We start from the raw sequence: 26,295 nt of genomic DNA, 5'->3' as shown, positions 1-26,295 counted from the left end.
ATAGATTATGGTGGCATAAGGGAACAATGCACATCATAGACAATGCCACATTGCAGCTACAAAATCATGAAAATCAGAAAAGGTTCTTTTAGATTTTTTATTTAAGCAATAAGATATTTCATATATAGATTGCATTTTAAAATCCACTTTAATGGGAACTATGAGAGTGTCAAAGGAAAATAAAACTGGCCTGTGTATGGTCTCTAAATGACTAATGGAAAAGAATAATATAATTAAATATTCAAGCTTGGAGCAGGAAAGGATTTTTAAGATGATGTAATTCATTTTTTTTTCAATTGAGGTGAGACCATACTTGACTCCATATATATCCTAATATTTAAGAACTGTATCTTTAATCTGAAAATTAGATCGACATTTCATTGTATTTGTGTCAAAGAGTGGTAGTTCCTTGGACTGATTTTTTCTCCTTGTAAGACAGGCTAGTCAATTCAATTCAATAAACATTTAATAAGTGCAAAATTTAAGTAAATCTCTGTGCTAATTAGTTGCCAAGGCTGTAAATACAAAAATAAAACAATCCTTGCTTTCATGGAGCTCACATTCTACTGGGGAAATTAGCACTGTGACAAATCTTCTGTCTTCTGCAAAAGTAAGAGCTATAAAAGAATAGATTATTAGAGCTAGAAGAGAATTTAGGGCTTATATAGCTGAACTCAGTTATTTTATAGATAAAGATGAAATATTATAGAAAGGCATGCAATCTATGCAAGGTCATACAGCATATATCAGATGAGTAAATATTACCCAGGTTTGTACTGGTAAATGTTTAACAACTTGCTTGAAAGAGAAAGAGAAAAAGAAAAAGAAACAAAGAAAGAAAGAAAAAGAAAGAAAACTGGAAAGCAGAAAATTGCATTCACAACACTTTTAAGTTTATTCTTAATCTGCATTATTATTTTCTCTATCACTTTAAGTCTAGAAAATCCACAAAAAAAAATTAAGCCTTGATATGTACTCTTTGCTGAAAATTTAACAATCAGTGCTCATGAGAAAGTCAAGCTTTCTCCAGCACACCCCTGATACAACTCCCCTTCAAAACTGTGAGTTGCCATTTAGCATTATATCATAGCTTTCAAGGGAGATGCTTGCAACAGAGTCAGTGTGGCAAACACTATACCCCTCTCAAAAAATTAATGCACAATCCCTACATCTTGTCCAGCCCTGGGGTGCACTAAAAAACAGGAATTATAATTTTGCTATAAATCTTTGACAAGGTGCCAATGCTAAATTTAGGAGCTGCATGTACGTGTGTTAAATAATTCAGTGAAGATATAGAAAGATCCAATTTTTTTTTTCCTTTTTGAGAAAACTATTCCAGAGAGTGGAATATAAGGTTCAAAGTTTGCATTGTAAATAGTGTTGAAATTATCAAATTAAAGCATAGCTTCTTAATTCTGAAAGAAAAGATGCAGTCTAATCGAGGGGTGGGGAACCTTTAGTCTTGAGGCCACATGTAACCCTGTAGGTCCTCAAATGCAGCCCTTTGATTGAATCCAAACTTCACAGAACAAATCCCCTTAATAAAAGGGTTTATTCTATAAAACTTGGACTCAGTCAAGAGGCCATACCCAAAGACTTAGGCCACATATGGCCTTGAGGCCACAGGTTCCCCACCTCTGCCTAATCCCTTCATGTAATAGAAGAGGGAACTGAGTTCTAGAGCTGTGAATGCCTCGCCCAAAATCATATCACTAGGTAACCTCATAGCAGAGCCTAGGACCTTAACACTCCCAGTTAATAGGCTCTTCTCCCCACATCAATGGTTTTCAAAATGACTTTGCTCATGGCACAGAATCATTTCTTTTAGAAGCTGGCATACTTAAATATGGAACAGAGAAAGATTCCTGAGCTCTCAGGCCTATAGACCCATTGCCCAACCCTTAGGATTTCAGCTATTTAAAGTGCCCAAAAGACTTAATTGGATTATCTTAGACAATCAGTTCTTTCCTTCTTGATCCAATAAAAGATTTTTACATTTCATAACCGACTCACTTTCTTGATACATTTTAAACTGCTTCACTTGTGACAACTTTCTACGATTACATTGGCTATTGGCTATAAGTCCTCTCTCTCAAGACCTCACACTTTAGTCATTATTTTCCAAAATATACTTGACACTTTTCCTTCTACCCAAATACTTTTTTTAAAGTTATATGTCTCTTGATTGTTTTATGATATTTATATTAACATCAGTCATGTCTACATTTGGGAGTGGCAGGAAGAGTATCAAAGTATGGAAAGATGTGTTTTTTGTTAGCATTTTCACCTCCCCTTCCCAATGCCACACATGTATCTTGGCTGATCAGACATTTATGGAAAAAATAGTACTTTCTAGGTAGTGGTAATGCTTCCAGCAGGAATCTGTGGAAGAGAATATGACAGTATTAAATGCTTATTATACGTATAAGGGTTATCCAGACAAGGAGGAGGAGATAGAAATGGCCTGGAATTACCCTTCTGCAGGATTATATAGCCTTTTGCAATTAACCTCTACTAAGCACAAAACACTGCAAAGAGAATAATTAGTTTCCTTTTCTAAGTATTATTTTCATGTCAGCATTAACTGAATGCTGCTTTCAGTTACTCAGTGAAACTTATGATATCCAAATCTGTCAATCAGTAATTTAATCTCAAAGGTACACATCTACCACTAATACAAAATGTCAAAAAGGTGCCAATATAAGTTGCCATGTGTCACACTAACAGTACAGTTAAGCTGAAGAAAAAGGGCATTTTTTGAAGTATGCCATGGAATGTAGTTTGCAGAATTGTATCTCCTTTTTCTGCTGAATAAACCACAGATATATATTTGATAGATTGCTAACACACTGTGATGTTAATGGGAAGTCCTTGGTTTAGAGACAACCATTGGCTTTCAGAATGCTGGCTTATAGACTTAACAGGTTGAAGAGTTAGCCCGATTAACCTCTGGGGAAGGAGGGAAATAGAGAAGCAGTTAACTGCACAGCCAGAGGCTGATTGAATTTAGAGGTATAATAATAGCTATTTAAAGTTCAGATGTAAGAAAATGGAAACCCCCCAAAATGAATGACCAAAAGCAGACAACGATGAAGGATAACACTACGGGAAAGAAAAACAAAAGCTGATTAAATATAATAAAAGAATACCCTAAAGCTATAAGAGTCAAAACACAGGTTGAGAAATGATATGGTTCTATCAACCACTTTGCAATTGCCTCATTTCCCAACATACTATAGCCAAGGAAAAGAATAAATAGAATCCACTGAGTTTTATTACCAATATAATAAAAGAATGTGCTGCATTTTCAAAATAGGAAGTACTCTGCATGGCAAACATCAGAACAGACTTACTGTAAGCATAACTCTTCAAAGAGGGAATAAAGTGGCACCATTTCATTATAAAGAACAAATATTATAGTATACTTATTTTGAAGGCTAACTAATATAAGTCTCTAAAGTATGCTAAGTATGAAATATGTAAAAATGTGTATCTAAAATAATTATTCTATTGACTAATGGAAATGAGTTTGAGTTATACATCTCCTGATTTCTAATGAGAGTCAATTATTGAAGACCTTGAGTCTACATCAAATGAAGATTGATTGAAAGAGCTCAGAGTGTTCTGCCTAGAGAAGAGAACACTCTGGCAAGACAAGAGAACTGTCTTCAAGTATTTAAAGTAATATCATATAAAAGAGGGATTAAACATTTTATTCCAACTCTGAAATTCTGTGATTCTGTGAAATTATTTAATATTAATACAGATAAATTAGAGAATAATTGAAGTAAAACTATGATGGCCGATTGTAGTTAGCTGTAAAACATATCTAAAATATTCAGAGGCTTAATGCAATCTTCTAAAATAATTCATGTGAAGTACCTTCTCAGTTCAAGTGGATATAAATCCCATTCCCATAAAATGGAAGGTTTGAAGTTGAGGCATAATGAATTTAATAAAATTTAACTTAGAAAAAACACAATTATCATGTGCATATTGCAAGAAGAGCATTTTGTTAGATCCTATAGGGGATTACTAAGTTTAGTCAAGAGTAATAGTCCCTGTCCTCAAGAAACATAGTAAAATTGTAGATAAAACATAAAATGAAATTAAAAATAAAATAAACACATAAAATAAAATTGCAATAATTTAAATGCATCAGACAGGTTGAAAATAAAATATTATGTAAAGTCAGTGTGTGTGTGTGTGATAATGTTTCTCAATGTGGTATTTATAATATGTTCACTTCATGGAGGAGGTATTGTTTAAATTAGGATTTAAGTAATAATTAGGAATTCTGTAGGCAGAATAGGAGAGAGAAAAACATACCAAGAAGAGAGGACATTCCATTGAAGGAGCTCAGTATGAACAAAGCTAAACCCAGCAAAGTAATATACAAGGTATTTTAAAAAACAGACAACAGTCCAGTTTGATTGAAATATAATATATATGATATGAAATAGAATGAGAAAACATTGGAAATGTGTGGTGGCACCAGTTTGCATTAGATGTTAAATATCTGATGAAGGATTTTAAACTTTACTTTTTGTTTGTTTGTTTTTTGGCTAGGCAATGGGGTTAAATGACTTGCCCAGGGTCACACAGCTAATACGTGCTATGTGACTGAGGCTAGATTTGAACTCAGGTCCTCCTGAATCCAGGGCCAGTGCTCTATCCACTGCACCATCTAGCTGCCCCTAAACTTTACTTTGCAAGGGATAGGAAACACTAGAGATTTTTTAGCAGAAGAATGTAATAAACTCTTCTAGGTATTATGGGTGAGAACCAATGAAGTATGCCCTCTGGCTCTGAGGGTAAAACATTTGTTCTTTCTCAGTTCTAAAAGACTTGCACATTATTGGTAGGATGAGTTCTATCCCAGGGAACATGCATGCAGATGGGCATATACATCTTACTAAAGTGAGTGTGCAACCAGAGGTTTCAGGTTGATTCCTGTGGTCCTTGTCCCTGGGGGATGCATCAAAGTGTATCGTTCACTTAGTAGAGAATGGGAACCAACTCAATTGATCCAAAGATGAGGGATTCTCCCTCTCCTCTCCCTTTTTTCCTTTTTTGGGAGTTTGTCACTTGAGACTCTTCCTTGAATTTGGGAAAGGGCAAGGGGGTAGATTCTTTCCTCCCTACCTTGCAAACTCAAAGATGACTATATACCTACAGTTTATAGAAAATACATTTAGAATATTTGTATATAAAATGTTCATATCTAATATTTGAATAGCAAATATGTACATAACATATTTGTCTCATTAGGCAAGTCTGAGACTAGGTCTTAAGTCCTTGGCTTTTTTCTTTTTTTGCTTTGCTTTGCTTTTTGCTTTGCCTTTCCCAAAGCACAATTCAAACAGAGATCCTGAGATGGTCATTTCTAGTTTTGGTAGCAACCTCCTGAATTCAATCAATTAATAAACATTTATTTAAGTGCCTATAATGTGCCAGACACTGTCCTAAGCACTGGAATTTAAGAACTACTGAGTCATGCTGATTGCTCAGCAGAAATCAGTCTCTGCAACAACTTCTCAGAAAAGATGACCATGGCCAGAAAAAAGACTAAGCAAGTCCAAACTATATTCTTCCCCCACTTCTATCATCTCATTGTGCTTTTCCTTGGACATTGTTTTCCTTAAGCTTTGTATATATCTTATAGGTATACATTTGTTTGCATATTGTCTCCCCATCACAATGTGAGCTCCTTGAGGTCAGGGACCAAGTTTCTGCTTTTCGTTCAATCACCAACAATTAGCACAGAGTCTAGCAATAATATTTACTTAATAAATTGTTGATTTGTTTGCAATGATCTCGGCCCAGAATTAAACAAGAGAAAGAGAGTAACTTAGATTAACTTAGTAACTTTTGAAAACTGCACAATGGTTTTAATGACCCCAAACTTTTCCCCGAAGTTGAGGCCCATGAAGGAGAAAGAAATGATTTATCCATGATCATGAATCTGTTTAGTTACAAAGACAAAGATCTTGTCAACTGTAAAATGAGAATCTTAATAGCATCTAATTCAGAGAATTATTATGAAGATCAAATTAAATGTTTATAAAGCACTTAGCACAGTGCCTAGAACTAGTGGGAAACAAGAGGAAGGGAACAAGCATTTATTAAGTGCCTAACCTAGCCCCAAGCTGTGATTAGTGAAATTTTGCTATTTGAGGTAAAATCTCTTGGGACTGTGATTTGATATTGTTCTGAGTTTTTTTTTTTTTCTTCCTGCATAGTTACATAGGCGTTGTACTGAGAGCTGGGCAGAGAGATCTAGGACCAGCAATCTAGGGATTAACATTAGTGATAGGGAAAAAGGTATGTCACAATCAAGGCAAGGATCACAAAAATATTTTTTACAGTTTAGAATAAATTATTAAGAATAAGTCAAAAGTCTAAGAAGTAAGAAGTTAAAACAGAGTAGAGAGTCACTTTCAGGGTCAAGCAAAGGGTCTGAGAAGCAAGACATTCTAGAAGACTTGAATTCATCTTAGTTGTCAAAAGAAAGACAAAGTAAACTAGGAAGGAGGAGATGTAAAGATTTTGGGGTTTGTTCTCCCAAGCAACAATATTGTGTCAGAAATGGGATTCCCTGGTGGTCACCCAGAGTTAAACCTAAAGGATCTCAAAGATCATGGAAGCTGAGTAAGTCTATGTGATTTTAGGATTGAGTATGGGCAAGGTTGACCAACATAGGAGCACATTGAACATGGTAAGAACCTGGCAAGTCCCCTCGTGTTCAGGTAAGACAGAGTCCAGGCCCTGACTTTGAATGTCCAGAAAATTAAGGAGCTGTATTTGGCTTTAGCCCAGGGAAAGACTCAGGTGGGGTTAGAAATAGCCCTGGTCACCCTAAGAAGGCAAATGAATCTCCCTCACCCCCACTTGATCACTCAAGGGCTTTGTAAGTAATTGCTAAAAACTAAAAAAAAAAAAATGGTTAAAATTAGGCTAGAGGTCTTTTGGTAGAGCTATCTTTTTCTTTCTTTCTTTTCCTTTTTCATATGTAATTGACTACATTGTGATTAACCCTGAAGACATTCAAGGGAAAAGCAGCATGTGACTTAAAGGAATTGTAATCAGAGAATTGCTACAAGTGGATATCTATGCTTGGGAAAGCTGAGGGGATGATTTAGCATAGACAAAGGTAAGATCCTTTTGACTCAGTTTCCTCACTGTGCTATTTCTTTTCTGAACAATAAATTTTCCCACATGATTAATTATGAGCCTGACTATGCTATCCTGTGAATAATGCAGAACTTTTTGACATGGTTGACTGTTACTTTGAATCAAACGGAGTTAGGGGAATTTTTTTCCCCTCTTATACTTTTGTCAGGTCAGTCTGTGACCATGTTAATACTGTTATAGCCACGTCCCTCTTTTTTCCTTTCATAGCAAATTTTTTATTATCAGGGCAGGTGAATTACAGAAGTTTTTATCTTTGCAATACTAAAATTGCTAATTAATAAAATAAATTTATACATATATGTATATATGTTTGTGAATATATGTGTGAATATATACATATATGTATGTGTGTACTTATGTGTGTGTGAGTATGTATGTGTGCCTGTATGCACATATATGGCTTTTAAAAGTTTCTAAATGGAATATACAAGCTCTGAGAAAGTTTTAGCAATAAATTCTTGAAATTGGATTAAGGACTTTACATGTAAAATTGCATTAATAATTAGAAAGACAATTTTAAATTGTTATTTTTTTTCCTATTTTAAAGTCTCTCTGCTAATACGGAGAGACAGAAAGGCTCATTTTACAAGTTAGGCTCTCATGAATCCTTTTTAAGATTCTTCCTTTTGTCTGTTGATGGCTTTGTCCATATGAAGTACAAGGTTCACTTAAAGATAGAAAGAGAAAGTAGAATGTGAAAACTGAACTCTGAAGTTATACCTATCAGATTGACTAAAATGATTGAAAGTGAAAGAGACAAATGTTGGAGGAGTTGTGGAAAAATTGAGACACTAATTTGCAGTTAGTGGAACTGTAAACTGATCCAATCATTTTGGAGAGCAATCTGGAATTATTCACAAAGAGTTATTAAATTGCCTGTACCCTTTGACACAGCGATACTACTACTAGGTCTGTTTCCAAAAACGATTAGGGAAAAAGAAAAAGAACCTTTATGTTCTAAAATATTTGTAGTAGCTCTCTTTGTGGTGGCAAAGAATTTGAAATTGTGAGGATACCTATCAATTGGGGAATGGTTGAACAAGTTGTGGTATATGATCATGATGGAATACTACTATGCCATAAGAAATGATGAGCTTGATCATCTTACATGAATAGATTCACATGGAATAATAAAGAACAAAACAATCAGAACCAAGAGAATGTTGTATATAGTAAGTGGGTTACTGTTTTAAGAACAACTTTGAACAACTAAATCATTTTGACTATTATAAATACTCAAACCAGGGCCATCTCCAGTCGTCCTGATCTATATCTTGCCCCTGGACCCAGAGGACTCCTGAGGAGAGAGTGAGGTTGGTGACTTTGCACATCACTCCCTCACTTAAATCCAATTCACTTGCAAGTTTTGATATCACCTTCTGATATCATGGTCTTCTTTGAGAATTGTGAACAAACAATAGCTGAACAAACAATTGTGAACAAACAAACTACTCTGTACATCCAGAGAAAGAGCTGATAAATAGAAGTATGTATATAAATATAAATAAATAAGTTATATATACATATATATTATATAATATTCACACTCACACACATATTTGTGTCTAATGGTAGCCATCTCTATGGTGGAGAAGATAAAAAGGGAAAAAAGAATGTTATATAATACCTTTATTATGTATTTAAAAGGAATAACAAGTTGTACATAATAGAGTTGCAATTTCATGAGTGATGGTATTTATTTTTCTATTCTATGTTATGGGAATGTTTGTTTTATTTAAGTTCAGAATAAAATAAAATTTATATTAAAAAAGATGAAATATGCTGATTAAATGGACATTGGGAGTGGGTTAAAAGGAAAATTGATGTGATTTAATATTAATGATAATTATTGTATCATTTCAGCTTTTTCATGATGTTTATGTTTGCTTGTAAGAGGAATATGCTCAAAATCCTTTTATTTATTGTTTGGGAATTGGGACTATTCTTCCTTCAATTTTTTGGTTAACTGAAAGCCTGTTTTATGTCTTTTGTTAACCTTACCTGACCAAAATTTGACTTATGGAATAATAATGTTAGCTGTTTGATATTCCTGTTTGATATAGAAGTCAAAAAGAAGTTTGAACTTCCTAAAAATATTTAGTTATTTGTCAGGTTCCCTAGCTAACTATATTTTCTCATTTACCTTGGTGATAGGTAAATCTCCCCTCTCAATCAATCCATTGTGAACCCTCTAAATGGGATTTAATCTGATTTAGTTTACCTGCAGAGTCTGTTTAAGGAGGTTTGTCTCCTTAAGGGATATATTGAAGTTATGACTGCTGAGCTATTAGTTCAATTTTTATGACACTGAAGGAACAAGGGATTATGCGTTTTTGTGATGCATATGGCCACAGTGCACTTGTTTCCTAGTGTGATTTTAAGTCTCTTGGCTTACAGCCCCTGACACTAAAATTGATCCTTCTGACTAATAGGCATTGGGAAAAGTTTGTCATCAGTTTGGCCTCTTTCTGTCTTTAAAGAAATTCTTTCAAGCTTTGGATGAGCTAGGTTGTGAGGAGGACACCATTGAGTCAGAATATTTTAATGAAACCCCTTTGAAATCATAACCCAGCCTTCTGCTTCCATAATTATGCTTCAGGTAGCATGAGAATGTTGGGTGTTATTAATCTCAAGAAAGAAAAACAATGGATGCTTTGTTATATAGTTTGGAAAACTTATTAATTATTAGACTGTTTAAATCTCACTAGAAATTGTTTGAACTCAAAATGTCACCCTGATCTTAGTAACTCTCCAGGAATGATGGAGAGAGCCACAAGGAATTTCGGGTTTCCCCAGGTCCTGGATCCAACCAAAACATTCTTGTTTAAGGTTTTCACACTGACTTCTGGTTTTGGATCCACCTAAGTTTGTGATTTGGGTTCTCCTGGTGTTTTAGCTTTGCCCAGTTTTATTGAATGTTTATATTTACATATATCCATCTCAATCTACCTTGCTTTCACATTGCCCTCTTGTTAAAATTGCTTAATTGTACACGTGTGGTTCAAGTGCAGGTTGTTGTTTTTCAGTCATGTCTGACTCTTTGTGATGCTGCGGACCATAGAATGTCAATCTTGTCCATGTGGTATTCTTGGCAAAGATTCTGGAATAGTTTGTATTTCCTTCTCCATTGTATTAAGGCAAACAGAGGTTAAGTGACTTGCCCAGGGCCACACAGCTAATGTCTGAGGCCAGATTTGAGCTCAGGTCTTACTGACTTCAGGCACAGTGAAATTAAATAGCTACTTCCCCTCTGTGGGTACCCTTGTCTAAATCTTTCCAATGTAAATCTTTCAGAGCCTAGACTAGACAGAGCCACACTTCCTTTGTGGCTTGTCCTCCTACCAAATGACCTGATAAATTTCTTTCTAAAACTATTTCAGATTTTGGAGTTGATTTTTGGGGAAAACAGAGGTCAATGCACATTTGCAAAGAGGAAATCCAAAAATTTAAGATAAGTAGAGACCTCAATTTGACAAGGTCAATAATGACCTCTTCATAGGTAAATGATGGTATCAGCAATAAGAACACAGGTGTCTGAGCCAAGAATGATCTGCCCTCTGTAATCTCTTAAATATCTTGCTGAAAGTGGATGTCTTTGGGTCCATAGTAATTTTATCTGGTCTACACGCTTTCTTTGGCTTTCCCCCATGCCTGGATCACTCTCTTTCCTCTATTCCAACTATTGACCTCAATGATTTCCTTTAAGTGCTAAGTAAAATCTCATCTTCTACTGCAAGTCTTTCTCAAACCCTCTTGATTCTAAGGCCTTCCCTCTTTGATTATTTTCTATTTATTCTGTAAATAGCTTGTTTTGTATATATTTGTTTACATGTTGTCTCCCCCATTAGATTGGAAGGACAGGTACTGTCTTACGCATCTTTATATCCCTAGCACTTAGCACAATTCCTGCTGCATAGTAGACACTTAATAAATTTACTATGTACAGAGGTTTGCTCTAGTTATGGTTAGATAAGGTATAGTAGATCCTGTAACTGCTGTAACCAGCTCATACAAGCTCAGGAATGATTGTTAAATTTTAAGTGACAGCATTTACAATTTGTTAATCCGCAGATAAATCATGGCTTGATTTATTGTTATATTGACTGTCTAGACTTAGGAAGCTGCTAAATTTAAGCAGATTAAACTTAAAAGTCCATTGTGCATGCATTTTTTCCCCCCAGAGATTTGCCAGCACATTCCTGAGCAGAAATGAGACTACAAAGGAGCCTTAGGCCCTTTGGATGGCTCTAAACATAATCTCTACTTAGCAAATTCAAAATTTCAGCTATCACTATAAAACCAATGACTCTCAATCTTTGTCTCTCACTTAATTGTCCATTTCTACTTGAATATCTTACTGCCACTTCAAAATCAAAATGTTCTAAATTAAATATTCATGACAAACCTGCTTCTCGACTTCCTTCTTGCCTAGTCAGGCAAGGAAAATATTTTAGAGTAATCCATGACTCATACCATCATATTATTTCAGTCATTTAAATTCTTTTTTTTTTTTGTCTAGGCAATGGGGTTAAGTGACTTGCCCAAGGTCACACAGCTAGTAAGTGTTATGTGTCTGAGGCTGGATTTGAACTCAGGTCCTCCTGAATCCAGAGCCGGTGCTCTATCCACTGTGCCACCTAACTACCTCAGTCATTTAAATCCTGATGAATTCTCCTTTAATCATTCTAGCATTGTACATATGGAGACATGAGTATAATAAACTTTTGCTGTTCAGTTGATAAAATGATGGTTGATTCCAGTAGTCAACCAATATTTCACTGCTGATACAGCTATGAAAGTTATTACACAAACTGCTCATGTGAAGTATTTGAACTTGAGAACATTTTCCTTTAGGTTCAAAAAAGATCTATAGTATGCTGATTGTTGTTAATTCATTATTTGTTATCAACCTAACATCTAAATATCCTGCAGGCATACCTGATTTTCCTATTTTAAGTTGACATATAAGAACCACTTTCAGAAAAGAGGTTGTGGGAGACTGGAAGCAAGTTGCCTTAGTGAGAGGTTGTGGATTAGTCAACAAGCATTTATTAAATGCCTACTATGTACTAGGCACTGAGCTAAGAACTGGGGATACAAAGAAAGTTAAAAGTTTGTCTTTGCCTTTGAGGAGCTCACAACCTAATGTTGGAGACCACAGGGAAACAACAATGTATTACTGCTTGGTTATAAATCCTAAATATATGATAAATGGAAACTAATCAAGAGAGGAAGGCACTACAATTAAGGCAGATAGGGAAAGGCTTCCTGTAGATCATGGTATTTTAGCTGAGACTTGAAAGAAGCCCTGGAAGGCTACGTCATAGCCCAGTTCAGTATTACTACAACAAAATTTAAAGAAATTCACAAAACAAAATGAAGGAACAGGTTTGTTTGTTTGTTTCATTTTGTTTTGTTTTGTAATGAAACAAAGAAATCTCTTAAAGAAAACTCAGGAGGAAAAACAACAAAGATGATCTGATTTTGAGGCTCTTAGAGAATGTTACCATCTATGCTCCTAGGTGAATGATCATCATTATTCCATCTCAGCCCTGAAAGAGGGAGACTACAAGATCTTCATTTCATGCCTAGGAATCTTCTCACTATTTGGTTCCAAAGTCCTGATAAAGAATACCTCTTACTACTTGTTCAAACTGAGCTGATGGAGTACAGGTTAATGATGGAAATTCCATAATACATAAGATCTGCTGCTTCTACTGATATCGAAGATTGTTTTATGTCTGACAGATGGTTTAGCCCATTAGTGAGTAAGGAAAAGGTTTACTTAACAGACTGATCTCAGAAGGATCACAAAAGAAAGGACTCTAAGTAATGGCCAAAGAGTCTAGACATTTAGGGAGACTTGCGTCTTGTAAAATCAAGCCTTTACAGCAAAGGTGTAAAACACACAGCCTTCAGCTGCAATGTGACCCTACTGAGATGAACATGTAATTTTGAAACATTTAAAAAAATAAATAAAAACACAATAGAATATAGATATGTGGTTTTCTAAGTCAATATGTGGCCAGCAGGAATCATTATGCATGATTTAGTGGTCCCCTTTCCATTTGAGTTTTACACTACTGATCTACAGCCTCATCAGAAAAATAAAGTTGTCAAAATAATAGTCCCTTGTTTCAAAGAGAAGTCTAGCACCACCAAAGTACTGCTTAGTTTCCCACAAAAAACATTTGGGGCTACTTGTCCACTAACTCTCTAAAGACTTGGAATAGCTATTCTCCATATGGAGAACTGATTTGGGGAAAGAGGGCAGGAGTACTAGCCATTAATGTTAAGTGCCTCACTTCATCCAAAATGGATGGGTTAAATTCATCCTATAGAAGTCTTAATCTCTGTGGGATTGCCCACAAGAAGGTGGAAGGAAAATGACAAATGAAAGGATTCTATGTAGTCTTACTCCCTTTTGAAGCAGAAATGCTTTGGACTCCCTATGTTTCTTAGAAAAGAAAAAAGAAAAAAAATCCCCCACCATTAAAATAAAAGCAGAGATTAAAGACATGAGGAAATATAAAAGAAATTCTTATACAATGAACAAGTGCTATGAAATAAAAGAAAGGAGAAAAAAATGACCAAGAGAAAAGAAAGATACCACAATATCAACTTGGTACCTAGAAATGAGAATGGAAAATTCACAAGAACCTGGTGAATGGAAGAGATATAAGAGTTATAATTCAGATTCAGAGTTGGCACCAGAAATATAAAAACTTCTACAAAACTTAAAGTTCCTCCTGGTAAAGGGTATATTTTCCAAGGCCTATAGAATTCCTTATCAGTTATCAACACAGCAATACAAGTAATAGCATTCATGTGAAGGGCACAGAACGAATCTTTGGCACAATGTAATCTAAAGCTTGATTTTCCTTTCTTATATAAAGAAGAATTTGATTTGGATGTAATTTGTCCATGAAGCCTTTCTTTTTGATTGGTCTTGAAAGTTTGAGAGGACTAATTGGCCAAGGTACATGAAGCTAAGCTTGTGGATGGGCTTTTCTGAGATTATGATTGGTATTTCTTGAAATTCAACTTTGGCACACAGCCAACACTTCCAGCAGCCCCAGAACAGGTGGTTATTATCTGGGATAAGGAATGGGGAGGCTAATAATGGCTAGCTTATCATAGTTACCTTACAGGGGACAAAGACTCAGTAACCTTGGGAGGAAACTATTACCTCAAGGTAGACAATCTGCTCACTTTTTTTTTCTGATAATATTTTTGGCACCAATTCTCTTGAACTCATTTGTAATGTACAACACCCTGTCCATGCCTTACTATGCAACTCATCATTTCCTGCTGCCCTCACTTGTAATTCTTGGAAGTTTGTGTTATTTTTATCATTTATAACCACAAAGAATCAGCAGAAAAATAATGGTTGTACAATGATAGGCTTTTTCTTTTTTCAAACAAAAAGGTTCAGTTAAGAATTCTTAACCTATATAATTTCTCAAAAGTAATGGAGGTGACTGTCTTCCTTTTTAATTCTTGGACCAGATCATTAGAACTTTGAAGTACCATCCAAGATATAGGTGCAAATGGAAAAAAAAATTTTTTTCTGAGTTTCCTATTTTACTGAATATCATAATTTGGAAGTTTGGCATTCTCCAATCCATCCATCCATCCATCCCTCAATCCATTAATTTGTGTGTGTGTACATGTGTGTGTGTCTTTATGTAGGATCTTATTTATTTACCTGGGCTCCATGCCATCAATAGCACAATGTAATCTACAAACAATAGCATCTAGAAAACTCAATTATGAATAAGGAATCATTATTCTATTTGGACTTTGAATTGGACATTCTATTTAATGATGGAAAATGCTTTTGGCAAGATTGTCTCTCTCTATTTTATGCCTGACTTGATGATAACCAAATCTTCCTTATGATTATGTATTTTGTGATTATGTATTTCAAAGAAAGGTAAAACATTTTAACATATGTATTGAAGGCAGGCCACGCAAAAAGAAAACTTCTGGTGACATTACCGAAATAAATATATTATTTTAACACAAAAATCAGCACAGAGATCTCATATTTTATACTTTTTTCAGTCTATTGTGTGACTGTAAAAATCTAATCTGTATAGAATATCATTTTTGAAAGCCTGCCTGTTCTTTCTCAGACCTTTATCAAACATGCCTTTGATGCATTCATAGATTATTCTCATGAATATTTTATATAGATGGTAAAGTAGGATATGGGTCAGTGGGTATTCAATTCTTCTAAGTTTCTTTCTTTCTCTTATTTATTTATTTTTTGACAAATAAGATTCATTATTTTCCCTGAGGCTAGCATTCATTTTTCTCAGGTACCTTGAGAATTCATCCCTCAGTGCCATCCTTCAAGGTGGGTCATCTCCAGTATAGACCACCTCCACATATTCATGGTGTTATGCAGTTACTCTTCTCAACATTTTTTCCCTTTTAGTTCTATTTCTATTTCCACATGTAGCATATTGGGAACAATGATGATAGAGAAGTCCAAATGATGTTAACATCTTTTGTGATTGACTAGGAGTAAGTCTTTCATATAAATATCTTTGCATATCTTTTTTTGCATATTCTGTTTGTTTTCTTGCTTTCAAATTTATTCAAGATATTGTAAGTTTATTGAGGGATGCTATTTTAATTTTGTGTTTTTCTTTTTAGAGGCTATTACATTGCCTTGTACATCGTGAGTCTTTAATGAACATTTGTTGAATGATGAATGTTCATCAATAAATTGTGTCAGGATTAACTGGCTTAATTAGGTTTCCACCATTTTTTCCCTTCACTGCTTTTAAACATGATATGAGTAGACATTGCTCATAATTTTCTGCTGTCTATCCCAGTAATATTTTCTAAACAAGTTAAAATTCCTAATCAGCTTTGGCCTTAGCTCCAATATCTCTTCTCTTGGCAGGATCAAATTATTTTTGAATAAAATAGTCTATAGATTCTTTTAGTTTAGTTGCGGTGATTGATCATACAAATGGGAAAAGGACCCACATGTACAAAATTATTTGTAGCAGCTCTTTTTGTGGTGTCAAAGAATTGGAAATTGAGGAAATGCCCATCAATTGGGGAATGGCTGAACAAGTTGTGGGATATGAATGTAATGGAATACTATTGTGCTATAAGAAATGATGAGTAGGCAGACTTCAGAAAAAACTGGAAAGACTTATATGAACTGATGCTGAATGAAGTGAGCAGAACCTGGAGAACATTGTACACAGTAACAGCCATGTTGTGTGATGACTAACATTGATAGACTTAGCCCTTATCAGCAATGCAAGGATCTAAGACATCTCCAAAGGTCTCATGATGGAAAATGATATCCACATCCAAAGAAAGAACTGTGGAGTTTGAATGCAGATCGAAGCACACTATTTGCTTATTTTTCTTCTTCTGTTTTGTTTTATTTTCTCTTTCTTGTAGTTCCTCCTACTGGTTCTAATTCTTCCTTACAACATGACTAATGTGAAAATATGTTTAATAGGAATGTATATGTATAGCCTATATCAGAGTGTGCACCATTTTGGGGAGGGAGGCAAGGAGAGAGGGGGAGAAAAATTTAAAACTCAAAAGCTTATGGAAATGATTGTTGATAAATCAAAATAAATTAATTTAAAAAAGGAAGGACAAACAACAACCAACAAAAACACCGTAGGACAGAATAAAGTGCTCTAATATGAAACAGTGTAAAAAAAAAAGAAATGAAAATTAAAACAACTCTGAAGCATCACCTCACACCCATCAAATTGACATAGATGATTAGACATAATTAAATTCAATATTTTAACAAATGGTGTAAGAAAGGCACCCAAATCATTACTGGCAAAGCTGTGTATTCATCTGACCATTCTAGAAAACAATTGATAATTGTTTGTACCTTATAACTTTACTAAATTGAACACACACTTTGATTTTGCTGTATTATTGCTAGCATTATAACTTCACCCCACCCTAAGGTTAATTTCAGAAAAAAAAAAGATCCCTTTAAGCATTATTTATGATAACTAGTAAGCTGGAAATTATGCTCAATTAAAGGGAAATGGATGAACAAACTATGATATATACATATAAAACATTTTAAATAAATATTTAATTAACTATAAATTAAAAATAAAATAAATAAATACAAAATATAACCAATATTGTTCTACTTTAAGGAAATTACACATTTAAACATATACAAAAACACTTTTACCAAGTAATGCAGAAGGAATAAATCAGAACCGGGATAATATACATCACGACTATAATAATGTAAATAAAGCAACATTTAAGGGCAATAAATCTTAAGTGAAAGACAGCAGACACCAAATTATTAAAGTTAAATAAAATAGCAGAAAGTGAGCTGACCTCCGAGTCAGGAAGAACAGAGTTCAAATCCTGACTGTGATACCTACTGGCTAGGTGATTCTGTATGAGTCAATTAACCCTTCAATGTGTCCAGCAACTGTTTCAGATGAAGAGTAGGGGCACACCTATGTTGAGAGAGGGAGTTTCTCACCAGGAATTCTCCTCCTCCTAAGGAGATCAAAGGTCTAATCAATGGGGGGAGGAGTAGTAAATAGTCAACAAATTAACATAGTGGAAAGTGACACAAACTATTAGTTATGATTAAATTATTAGATAATTTTACTTATATGTTTTGGGAAAAATTGTTATGTCTTTTATGTCAAAATAAAAAGGTACTAACAAAATACAATGCAAATAAATCAAATTTAAAACCCTAGATCTGCCATTTATTATTTTTATGAATTTGTGCAAGTCACTTCCTTCTCTCTGATTCAGTTTTCTCATCAGTTGAATGAGAAAGTTGGAATAGATTATTTCTGAGACCCTTTCTAGTCTTAAGTCTATGATTCTCTTATGCCATGAAAGTACATAATACAATATTATTTGAGTGCAATTCTCTTATATTGTGTCAGTTAAGAGAATAGATAGACTGTTAATTAGATGATAAATGAATACATGCATATATACATATATGTGCACACACATACATTTTGTTATTGTTGTTATTGTTGATTCGTCATGTCTGACTCTTTGTGACCCCATTTGAGGTTTTCTTGGGAGATACTAGATTGATTTGCCATTTCCTTCTACAGCTCATTTTACAGATGAGGAAATAGAGGCAAACAGGGTTAAATGACTTGCCTAGGGTCATACAGGTAGTAAGTGTCTGAAGTTGGATTTGAACCCAGGTCCTCCTGACTCCAGGGTAGGTATTCTTTCCATTGAGCCACCTAGCTGCCCCATAATACACATATATACATACTTTAAAATGACAGTGGTAATATCACTAAAAAAATTAGACTATCAAGAATTTTTTTAATATGGAAAAATAATCTAATACAGGGGTCATTGAGATAGTGAAGTCTGTTGGACATGATTCCGACTCTTGTTTACCCATTATTTTTTGTCACTTCTTTATTGACAACACTATAATGAGACTGCAACAGGCTGAGTCATTGAAAATTCAGAAGAATTAGCTTAAGTGGGTATTTTATTTTAACATTGTATTTGTTGTATCTTAGAGGATTTTAATCAGCCTCTGAACATATCTCTTGATGAATTAAGAAACTCTCTTCTTGCAATTTATTCATTACTATCTTGGGCCCTATTCAACTCAAATTACTTACTTAAAGAAATTGGTTGCACTGAACCTAGAGAGAAAATATGAATCGCTGTCCAGAGAGGTCTATTCAAGCACCCATGAGGGTAACATTTATTTCAGGAAACATCTAAATAGAATTAAGTCTACATGGGGGGACTTTAAACTGGAATGCTGCATTTAGAGTCAAGGGACTTCAGTTCATATAACAGCTCTTCCACTAACCAGATGTGACCTTGTGTAATTAACTTCACCTCAGTTTCCTGATCTTTAAAATAATAGGTTGGTCTAGAAAATCCATGAGGTGATTCCTTCCAGCTTGAAATCTTATGATTTCTTATGACTATATCTTACTATATGTCTATCAATCCATAGAAAACAAAGACAGATTTTTATTTTTTGGTTTATCTTTTGTTTTTGTTGATTGCCAGGAGACTGATGAAGGTTCAGAAGGAATTATTGAGTCTAGTCACTAAATGAAGTTCATTCAATAAGCAACTATGCAACATCTGCTATCTGCTATGGGCTTATTACCATCTACCTAATTCTTATACATCTACTTCCCTCTTCCAAGGCTAATGTGGTTCAATTGGAAGCAAAGTTCCTAAAAGGCAACATCTGGAGGCACACTCTGACAACCAGTCTCTTCCCCATGTTATCCCTTTACCACCTCTCAAAAGGCCAACATTGATCTAACCTTGTCAGGATTTTTTATTCATTTTAATTTAATGAGTGTAAGTACTCAAACTTTCTTTTGCACAATATTTGGAATATTAGCAGGTGAAATATGTCAGGGCTTAACTTTCCTCATCTCTATAGAGCAGTGCCTTATGGGCTCATGTATTAGTGACTTTAAGTATGGCTCACTTCCTTCATTTTGTGGCTAATGAGGCTGAGGCCAATAGAGGGTAGTGTGACTAGCCCAAGTTCACACATGTGTTAACTAGCAAAAGTAGGCCTTGAAACCAGATCCTCAGGTTCCAAATTGAGTGCTCTTTCAACCATAATTCTCCAAACTTTTTGATTAAATATCCACATCTCAGTCTCTCTCTCTCTCTTTCTTTCTCTCTCTCACTGTTTCTCTCCCTCCTCTATATGTGTACATGTATGTATCTGTACATACTATGTATATATATGTATATATATATATATATATATATATTTTATATGAAGACTCATCTTCCTGATTTCAAATATAGCCTCAGACATTTACTAGCTATGTGACCCTGGGCAAGTCACTAAACCCTATTTAACTTAGTTTCCTCATCTATAAAATGAGCTTGATAAGGAAATGGCAAACCACTCCAGTATCTTTACCAAAAAACCCCACAACAGAGTTATGAAGAGTCAGACACCACTGAAACAACTGAAAGATAACATTTTTTAATTGTGCATGTATGTGAATGTTTATTTATATGTGTTATATATGTAATAATCTATTGATAATTATATGACATACAAAAATAGAAATAAAAAGGTGAGAAAAGTATAAAATAACATTTAATGTTAGTTTCATTAGGGAGTCATTGAAGTTTATTGAGTAGGAGAGTGCCATGATCAGATCTCTGCTTTAAAAAAAAAAATTACTAGTACAGCCATGTAGAGGATGGATTGAAGAGGGGAATACTTGAATCAGGGAGAGTACAGCCCTGATTATTTTTTTTGAGGGAAAATATAATGCCATGAGTTCTACAATCTGTTGCAAACCATCCATGTGTGCTAATCCTTTGGGACTCACTCTGTCTCAAAACAAAAAGTGGAGAGATAAGGTTTTTTTTTATAGAATCTGCTCTCTGATAAGAATCTGCCAAAGCCAAGAAGTTATGGGTCGTGGTGGTAGTTGTGGAATTTTCTCAGTGGAACCAGTGTAGATATTGCTATAGGTTTTCAAGTAACATTTAAGTAATAATTTCCCTAAGGGACTGATTCTTCCCCACCTCCTTTAAGGAGGGAGGTTTTGAGCCTTCCAGGAAGGAGGGGGGCAGTATGGGAGTGATAAGAGTTAGGAGTAGTTGTGCTGGAGAAAAGCCCCATGATTGAGTATGATGGAGAGGGTGGTATGTGACCAATTCTTCCCACACTTTAGGATCATAGCTCTGCCCCCAATTTGGAGACAATTACATTAAGTGAAGTCTATGGTATATTCTAGTTGTAACATCCTATACCTAAATATGTGTTTTAGCAGGTCAGAAAAAGAAAGGATGAGTGTAGTCTACATAAGTGACTTTGATACATGTATTCCCCAAGCTACTAATACCTGACATTTAAATTTCTGAACTGTGATAAGATTAAGCCTGGTTGTCTTGAGAGCACTATGATAGCTTCCCCTTAAGGGAGGCTATAGCTTATAGAGTGTATGCCTGGAGACCACTGTTATAAGATTAGGCCTGATGCTTTTGAAGCCATTATGGCAGTCTCCAATTAAGCTAATAGAACATACTCATGAAAAAAATTACTAACCATAACATTTTTTGAAGATGAGCATTGCTGTGTCCCCCAAATACTTTGTGTAGCACCAGATTGTTTTTTCCCAGATATACAACTCCCAAAATAATATTTTGCTCTGATTCCTAATATGCAACTTGGCCAGCTTCAGCAGGGCTATCCAAAATCAGATTATAAGAACTCTACTCTCACAAGGGCACTTTGGATTACATCCAAGGCAAAGCACAACTTCCTGCTGGAGCACCCTATTCCTACTGAATGGACTCGTGTCTCTGTGCTCTCCAATACAGTGTTTTATGTGAGTTGTACTCTATGTTAATGTGTATTCCTCAGTTGTATGTTGGGTCACGTTTTCCTCTCTCTCCTTCACTCTCTTCCCCATTGTTTGCAATAAAGCTTTGCATTGAACTGACTCCTATTGTTTTACATGTTATTCTCAGCATGCAAACTCATTAAGAGGCTATTTTCCTTGATGACTCTGTCTGGTTCATACTCCTTTCCTTAGATATAAACTGAGTACCTGAACAAAAACTTAACTTATTGACAGCCACACCTACACTGACAGAGTATGAAACTGAACCAAGTTGTAAAAAGCAAGGGCTGATAGGGAAGCCCTACATTCTCCCAGGAAACACTCCCTTAGGCCAGAGGATTGTCTCCAAACAATTGGTGCAGTGAACAAGGTCAAAACATGGACCTAATTGGAAACTTAGATTGGCATATAGGTCACTAGGGAAAATTAATAACACATTAGCATTTTCTCCATGAGATAGAATATATTTTGGTATTAGGTTAAGAACTAGTGTGTAGTAGTCATTATAGATGATAATATAGTTATAAAATATCTGAGATATCTACAGAAATAGTTCGTTTTGTTTTGTTTTGTTTTTGGAGGTGGATAAAAAGTGGAAAGATAACACCAAACTTTAAAACAAAAAAGTTAAAACTGGTTTAAATTTCATGGAATTATAAATGTTCATATGGTAGTTAAATTTCTTTATAATTACTTCAAATTTTTTTTTTACAAAGGATAATAATGTCATAATACTAGTATAATGATAAAACCTTGAGGAAGAATCCAGGAGTATCTTTGAATACATGAGATGAACAAAAAGTAAGACTGTGATTTTTAAAGAAAATGTTAATTTCACATACAAATGTAACTGATCTATATTTTACAGAACACATAAAGTCAGATTATTCTTGGCATAGAGGATCTACAGACTCAGTTGGTAAGGGTGTGGGATGTCTTTTTCTCTCTGAAACAAAGTCCCTTTATGTCTAATAAGCAATTTAATAGCTTGTCATTCTCTTGCTACAGCTTACTATGCAGTGAGTTTTAGTTTGATTAATTCCTTTTTAGCTAAAATAAAATAGCTCAATTTCTACCACATAATAGAGAGGAAAGAAGTGAAAGTGGAAGGGAAATAGACTTGGTAAGATCATGGAGTTTCTTTTGAAGTCTTCCCACATTATCCGTTATAAATAATATCTGTAAAACTGAAGCACCTAACTTAGACATGCTCAGTATTTACATCTTCCTTTATGTAAAACTATAATACTGCTCTTCAATGCAATCTAAGAGAAATAGAAGAGAAATAGAAGAGCAAAATTATTCTGGAGATTTCAAAATAGTATATAAAAATTTATATCAAATAATTCAATTACTTTCTTTTTTTCCCCCAGATAAATCAAGCAGTACCTATTATTTTATTTGATATTTAAAGATGGCTTTTATGGAAATAATAAAAATAGATGTACGAGATTTAAAATAAAATGAAGCTTTAGAATCACAGAAAGTTAGATTTAAGGTACTTTAAAGATGATCTAGTCCAATCTCTTCACTTCAGTGATGAGGAAACTGAGGCCCAGAATGCTCAAAAGGTTTTGGCCTAAGTCTCAAAGCTAGTTAGTTGAATAATTGAGAATAAAGAACAAGTTTACAGACTTTCAGTGCAATGCCCATTGCTTTACACTCTGCCTATGTGGCACAGGGGATATGTCATTGGACTTAGAGAAAGGAAGATGAGTTAAAATCCTGTTTCAGGAACTTATTGTCTTTGTAACCCTGGTTAAGCCACTTAAACTCTGCCCCAGTTTCCTTACCTATAAAATGGGGATAATAATAGTACCTTCCTCCCACGTTTGTTAAGAGACTCAAATAAGATGATATTTGTAAAATACTTTGCAAAGTTAAAAGCATTATATGAATGCTAGCTATTATTGTTCTTTGTTTTATTATCGTCATACCATTTGCAAAAAACCAACACTTCAAAATCCTCATATTAAAAAAGGAGTTCATGAAACATTCCCTTAAAGGGAAAACTTTTATAAAATGGATCATAAGCTTCTATTTAAAAAAATCAGAACTGTACTCCTACTATTGTATTCTTTCACTTATTTTTCTCCAGAGGAATACTGCAAATCTAGGAATTAACATGAAGGAGAATCTCCGGAGAATTTCTCTAGCAGGGACCTACAAATGAATAGGGGATCCAAATATAATCTGACTGAGCCCCAGAGTATATCACTCTCTGTTCTATTTACCAAGTTGGCACTCATACTTCAACTTTGAGTACCCAGATGCTGACTGCAACCTTCTAAGGGATAACCTTATGTTCCTGTACTTACTATAGTTTGGAAGACCTATGGTTTATATCTGTTTAAATGACACTATTAGTGCTCAGAAAAAGGTATTTACTAAGATGACATGATAAGAATAGACACAAACCACCCCAGAAATCCTACTAAACCATCTCTGTCATACCATACTGTCTTCGCCATTAGATTGTAAACTCCTTAAGACTAGAACCCTCTCTCCTTTTTTGCTTTTTTTTATTTTTATTTTTTTGTATCTCCAGCAAGACCTAGAAATACCTTTAAAGAATTAAAGATGAGCACCACATGCAGGGTAATGGAAAGATGTAGAATATATTTGAGGATGCTGTAATTTATAAGCAATGAAGTACTGTGGGAAGAAAAGCAGACACAAAAAAATATCAATAAGGAATTGCAAAGCTGAAAGAGAAGATGGGCTAATCAGGTGGCAAGAGTGAGACATGGCAAGTGGATAGTCAGAGGACATCTTCATGATACTGAGATAGAGTGAAATAGTTGGATGGACATTTTGTGGTGAACTTAGGGGAGCCCATCAATGTGAGGATGTACAGGATGATCAGTAATGAATGGCTTGCCATCTGCATCATAGATACAATTATTTATTATTATGAATAACATCATATATTTGTAAACACATTTCATTTCTTACTGGTCAAGAAAATTCTCTGAAACTATAAATTACAGCTTAGTTGCTACTCTATCAATGAAGGGTGATTCCATACCTGGAGATCTCCACTCCAGAAAAATCATAGGGAGGGCCTGAGAAAAATACACAAAAAATATTGCTGTTTTATTTTTATTAAAAAAAAAATCTTTGGGTGTAAACACTATACCCAATTCTTAAACAAGTGATAAGGAAGTATAGATGTCTACCAGAGTGTGGGGTGGAACTGGTGAATGTGAATTACTATAATGCAAATTCTATATTCTATTAGTTATCTGCTGATTTTAAAAAGGGATTTTCAAAGCTGTTGTTGACATACACTAACATTGCAAAAAAAAATTGACTAATCTATTTCTGGGCAAGTTGTTATGAACATCAACCATTGACTAATTCAACATTCCAGATTGTTCCAGTTAAGAAAACATTGTTTTTTAATTGGGGGAAAATCAACATTTTTGCTCCCATAATATTTTTGCTGTCAATATATCTTCCCCCCTAAACAGAAACACAGAAGACAGTTTTTATAGTTCTATATGTTTGTTCTAAGGGCAGCAAATAAAAGTTAGAGAAAAGAAGTAATGCAATGTATTTCTTTTAGAAGGTCAATTTTATAATATACAAAAGATGCCATGTTGTCTTGCCTACTGAATGAGGTTTGCATCATCCCATTTATGCTGCTGAACAGTCAACTGAAAGGTCACTTGATGCAAAGGTAAATTAGTCCTGGGTTTCACTAGACATGGCAAAAAAGAAATACTTGGCAGAAGATTTCCTTATATTTTCACATTTCTCTTGTTAGAATTATTTAGTAAATACTGGACTAGCATAATTAAAAACGGTATTTCCAACAATATTTTAAAAAGTGTAGTTTAAAATACCATACAAAATATTTGAAGGGCATTTTAATTCTTCACAAAGCATGCAAATTGTTTTTCATATGATTCTTAGTAGGGTTAGTGGGGGTGGAGTGAAATGGGTGTGTAGATTGGGTTAAAGCCAATTCAATGAAAACTCATTTCCACCATCAATATAGAATATTTCAATTTGTTGGCAAATATTTGACTTTCTTGCCTGATTATGTAGAATGGGCTTTTTCATTTATTCTCTCTTCCTCCCTTTTTAAGAGAAATGATTAAATCTTAAGACCCTAAAATGTTTATAAGTAATAAGGATTTTTCACAGAGAATGATATTTTAAAATACGGGATTAACTTTAAAGACAATGACAGAGAATAGCTATTTTTCACTAGCGAAATAACAAGCCACTTCTATACAAGAATAGATGAATAAAACTTTGATTTGATTCTCTAAACCTGTAGTGGCTAAAGTCAGGGCCATAAGGTATTGGAAGGGAGTGCTTATGCAAAACCCTAAGGTCTGTGTGATAAAATATTCAGGGGGGAAAAGATAGATTACATCTTACCCTCCCTCATTGCCAATAGCAAGGTTTGTCTCCTTCATAACCCTCTTTACCCTTAATCCATTAAAGCTCCCACTTTATCCTATCCTACTTTTGTATAAGGTCCCTGCCTTTCTACTTCTTCATTATACCTCCAGGCCCAACCTGGTCACCACCAGCAGCTACACAGGTACCATTGGGACATGCACGCACACAACCACACCCACACTCACCTCCCCACCCCCCCCACACACACCTTCACATAACCCTTTTAGCATACATAACATGCCAAGGGGCAGTTGCATCAGCAAGTGCCTCTTGGAGGATCAGCTCTGCTATCTGAAGCAGTGACTGATGA

The 26,295-nt window shown here is 34.7% G+C and overlaps 1 protein-coding gene across 2 annotated transcripts in view; it reads right to left on the bottom strand.

Moving 5' to 3' along the window:
- Positions 1-26,295, bottom strand: part of LOC114052343 (contactin-associated protein-like 4) — a 587,798-nt gene that overhangs the window by 473,687 nt on the left and 87,816 nt on the right. The window contains exon 1 of one of the 2 annotated variants that reach the window (XM_027874896.1): positions 42-51. The exons of the other annotated variant lie outside the window; for it this stretch is intronic. Within the exon in view, the coding sequence (XP_027730697.1) occupies positions 42-51 (10 nt within the window). Of the gene's footprint in view, positions 1-41; positions 52-26,295 lie in introns of those variants that run through there. 2 annotated transcript variants of the gene reach the window in all.

This window comes from Vombatus ursinus, unplaced genomic scaffold (assembly GCF_900497805.2).
Source record: "Vombatus ursinus unplaced genomic scaffold, bare-nosed wombat genome assembly UNPS02014807.1, whole genome shotgun sequence".
Classification (NCBI taxonomy): Eukaryota; Metazoa; Chordata; class Mammalia; order Diprotodontia; family Vombatidae; genus Vombatus; species Vombatus ursinus.
This window is presented reverse-complemented; position numbering and strand designations above follow the sequence as displayed.